This window comes from Fukomys damarensis, unplaced genomic scaffold (assembly GCF_012274545.1).
Source record: "Fukomys damarensis isolate Sample0158 unplaced genomic scaffold, DMR_v1.0_HiC HiC_scaffold_37, whole genome shotgun sequence".
Classification (NCBI taxonomy): Eukaryota; Metazoa; Chordata; class Mammalia; order Rodentia; family Bathyergidae; genus Fukomys; species Fukomys damarensis.
The window spans coordinates 5,865,563-5,869,900 of NW_022900949.1; the positions used below are offsets into that span (position 1 = coordinate 5,865,563).

Genomic DNA, 4,338 nt, shown 5'->3' on the forward strand with positions numbered 1-4,338 from the left:
CCCCGCCCCTCACGGCCCTGCTTGCCCCCAGGGGCTGGGCACAGAAGGAGTCCCAGTCCCCCTGCTACGGGTGTGCCTTCCCCGTGTCTCCCACACGGATCCTCCCTCCGCGCTGGGACCTGAACACGGATCGGCGCAGCACACACACCCATTCCTGCTCAGCTGCTGACTGCTACAATCGGCGAGGTGAGGACCTGGGGGGAGCTCCCAGGTGTGCCCCGACGTCCGGGCAGGCACATGGTCTGTGTCTTCTTTTGTGGGCTGAAGTAGGGTAGTTTCAGCTGGGCATAGTGGCACAGGTTTGTAACGGGAGGCTGAGGCAGGAATATCTCAAGTTTAAATCCAGCCTGGGCAACTTAGTGACTAGGCAGGACCCTGTCTGAAAATACAAACATTTATAAAAGGGGTTGGGGACCGGGCACAGTACTGCACGCCTGTAACCCTAGCACTTGGGAGGCTGAGGCAGGAGGATTGCCAGGAATCTTGAGGCCAGCCTGGACTACACAGAGAGACCCTGTCTCAAAAAACAAAGTCCGAAGAAAACATTTTAAAATACAGAAGTTTCAGTGCACGTAGCTGTTTGGTCTGCACCCCACAGAGCCCCATGAGACCACAGGGCCTCTCGCACAGGGGCTCCTGCCTTGCGCTGTGACCCCGCCCCCGCCTCCTGCAGTCCCGGGTCTGAGGTCTCTGCCGCTCACGCCCTACTTCCTGTGACCCAGCTCCTCCCAGCGTCCCGCAGCGCCTCGGTGGTGACCTCAGCCCCTTTCCTGCCTGCAGAGCCCCACGTGCCGGGGACTTTCTGCGCTCACCCCAAGAGCCGCAAGCAGAACCACCTGCCCAAGGTCCTGCACCCCAGCAAGCCCCACATCAGCAGCGGCTCCACCGTGGCCACCTGCCTGAGCCAGGCCGGGCTGCTGGAGGACCTGGACAACCTCATCCTGGAGGACCTGAAGGAGGAGGACGAGGCGGCGGAGGACGAGGAGGAGGCCGGGCCCCGCGAGTGAGCGCAGCCCTGCCCTGCGGTACTGTGTGGTTAGCAAATCCAAGCTCCGCCCCACACGTAAACGCCCTGGGGAGCCTGGGCAACCGGGCTTGTGATCTTGGCAGAGGGGCTCCTGGGCCCCGTTTTTGGGGGGGCCCGGATCCACCACCGTGGGAAACACTAGGACGGGTTCAGCACTGAGCCATGAGGGAGGGGTGGCTGGGTCACCCAGGACCATGAGGACAGAGGGACAGTCACAGCCTGGTGGGCCGGATGAGCATGGCAGCCTTCTTGAGCGAGTACGCCCCACCACGGAACTCAGCCCAGTAAACGCCATCCTGGTAGCGGCTTCGGTAGTGGCCACCGCGGTGCCAGACGCCATTGAGGTTGGAATGGGCACAGGCGTGGTACCACCAGCCTCCCCGCTGGTACAGGGCACAGTTTCCTGCGGGACAAGAGAAGAGCCTCTCCCAGCATCTCCTTGTGCAAGGCTTTTGCTAGGCATTCCCTGGCCCTTCCCAATCTTGCTGCATATTAAGTCCTGATATCTCCTCACCAGAATAAAAGCCCTGGCCTCCTACTTTCAGAGTAACAGCCTAAATTCCTTTCCTATCTCCTTATCAAAGCACAAGTCATGCCTTTCCTGCATTTTCTGCCAAGTAGAAGTCTACCGCTCATTCCTTTACCAAAGGAAGACAAATTCTCTGCTTTCTACAATAAGTTTGGGCTGCAGTAGAGCACGGGCTTTACATGCAGGAGGCCATAGGTTTTTTAAATGTTCTAAACCAGGCATGCTGGTGCACAACTGTAATCCTAGCATTTAAGAGGCTGAGGCAGGAGGATTGCTGCCAGTTTAAAGTCAGCCTATAGTGAGTTCAAAGCGGGCTACGTAGCAAGATCCTGTCTCAAAAAACAACAACAAAAAAATGTTCTAGCTCTTGCCCTCTCTCCTACAATAGAAAAGGATTTTTTTTTTTTCTGATACTGGGGATTGAACTCAGAACCTTGTGCTTGCCAAGGCAGGCATGGTACCACTGAGCTAAATCCTCCAACAGAAGAGGATTCTCAACTCTTGGCCTCTTCAAAGAATATGGGCTCCTACCCCCTTATCAAAATAAAAGTGCTGTCGCTTGTTCTCCTTCTGGGAGAGGTTTCTTTAATTCTTACCAGAGGAGACACGCATGCTCCTACTTTCCAGTCCCCCACTACGAGTCCCACCATTCCTGCCCTCCCACCAGAATAGCAGGTCTCCTCACCAGAATAGGAGTCTCGGTCCCTATCCACTGTGCTGAAGGGCTTGTCATTGTGCCAGGAAAGAGAATCCCCGGCATCCCCGTGGTACTGGCCGAGCCGTAGGCGGTAGTAGTCGCTCTCAGGCTCCAGGGAGAAGCTGTCATAGTGGGCACGGGCCCCACGGCCTCCCCAGTCTTCCAGCAATACCAGCAGCTCGTGATCCCCACGGCTGGTGAGCTGGTACACGGGTTCGAGGCCCAGCCAGTACTCCCCGTCAGGCCGCCCGAAGCCCACCTGCGAGGAGAGGGAGACACGGTGGTGAAGGACAGGCGTCGCCCGCCTGGCCCCACCTCTCCGGCCACACCCACCTTGTACTGCTGCCAGGTGGTGAAGAAGTCCACCGAGCCATCTTGCCGCCGCTGGATCACGGTCCAGCCACCCCCCTCCAACTGCTGCTCACACCATGCAGACACCACATGCCGGCCGAGGCGCAGCTCGTACACCTCGCTCTGCCTGTGGCCTGCCCCGTGGGCCTCGGCACAGTCCTGCCATGGGCCTGTGAACACACAGACATGGGAGAGGCACATCCCTAAGTTCAGTAAGAGTCCTGATTCCCTCTGGTCCCCGCACCAAAATAAAAGTACTTTCTATTCCTCTCCCTCACCTGAGTGAGAACACCAATAGCTATCTCCTTACCTGACAATGATTTTAAACCCCTCGTCTGTCATTGGAGCAAATGGGGAGTCTGGGACTCTTAAACTCAGGTTCTGTGTCCCCTTACGACAAAGGAGATGTTCTAAATCTGCTGGTGCCTCATCAAAATAAGATTTCTTCCTCTCCTAATTTGTTTTTCCTGTTTGCACAGATAGTAAGAGGTTTGGTCTTTTTGTTTTGGTTTTTTGCAGAGCCAGGGACTTAACCCAGAGCCTTGAACATGCTGGGCGAGCACACACTACCAACCATGAGGTGCCTCTCAGCTCTGGTGGTTCTATCAGAATAAGAGTCCTATCTCGCTGTTGCATTACTGAAATAAGAGCATCATTTCTTCCAGGCCACTCACCTGACAGGAAGCCTGCCCCTTATTTCCTGCTACCCATCCTGCATTGGGGCTACTCGCACCCCTAACATCCATCTTGCTCTTACCTGCTGGCTTGGTGGGGCTGGCAGGGAGCCCAGTGGGTGAGGAGGAGGCCAGGGGCCCCTGCTGTCTCAGTGTCTGGTCTCTTGGGGACTCTGGGGCTGGGGCCAGGCTCCTGCTGGCGTTACTGCTGCTGCCCACCAGACTCAAAGGAACCACAGGCACCAGGGGCGGGGGCGGGACCTGGGGTGACAACCGGAAATGTCACCAGAACCCTTGGCTGGGGTGGGTGTCAGTCTCCCAGCGCTCAAACAGCAAGGCGAGCAGGGGTCGTCCCAGCCTTAAACTGACTCTCCCCAGCTTAACTCTCGGCTTCAAAGTGCAGAATCCCACCCAGGAGCCAGGGGTGGTATAGTGGTACACGCCTGCAATCCCAGCACTAGGAGGCTGAGGCAGGAGGATCGCAAATTCATGGCCAGTCTGAGCTCCATAGTGAGCCCTGTCTCAAAAAAAAAAAAAAAAAAAACGCGCACACACAAACTCTGGAGTGATCTGTGCCTCTCTCCCTTTCTGTAAGTGGTAATAATAGCACATCCAACTTTCTAAACTTTTCTATCAAATCTGTAAACAGGGACTGTCACAGAGCAACGATCTCACCCAAACCCCGGGCCCAGACAGGTTCCAGAGTTCAGAGTAACTTGGCGAGATGCAGACGGTGGTCCTTTGGTCTTTACGTAAGCTTGGGGACAGGATCACACTAATATTCACATTAAGTGGGTAAGGTAGGACCATCCATCAATGGCCACTAATCATATCTGAACCCAGAGAAGTGAGGGAGGAGGGGTAAGAAGCCAGTCTGGATTCCGCCCCCCGGATTTCGGAACTGTGGATAAGAGATGGGCTGCCTGCCACCCACCGCACTGGGCACGCACACAGCAAGCGCCGCTGTTAGGAAAGGCCCCGCGGTTACCTGCCGCTGCTCGCCCGCGCCCCCGGGACACAGGCGCTCCAGGCGGGCGATGAGGCCGCTCTGCCGGCTGAC

At 56.6% G+C, this 4,338-nt stretch overlaps 2 protein-coding genes across 2 annotated transcripts in view; one reads left to right on the top strand and one right to left on the bottom strand.

The window, feature by feature from the left end:
- Positions 1–1,441, top strand: part of Shfl (shiftless antiviral inhibitor of ribosomal frameshifting) — a 4,845-nt gene extending 3,404 nt beyond the window's left edge. Inside the window, exons 7-8 of the mRNA XM_033759588.1 lie at positions 9–186; positions 781–1,441. Of these exons, the coding sequence (XP_033615479.1) occupies positions 9–186; positions 781–1,007 (405 nt within the window). The 3' untranslated portion in view covers positions 1,008–1,441. The remainder of the gene's footprint in view (positions 1–8; positions 187–780) is intronic.
- Positions 1,221–4,338, bottom strand: Angptl6 (angiopoietin like 6; the record flags this gene model as incomplete). The annotated part of the gene is made up of 5 exons (XM_033759589.1): positions 1,221–1,430; positions 2,242–2,512; positions 2,587–2,774; positions 3,362–3,539; positions 4,267–4,338. Coding segments are annotated over 5 exons (900 nt in total), but the record flags the coding sequence as incomplete, so codon positions are not given.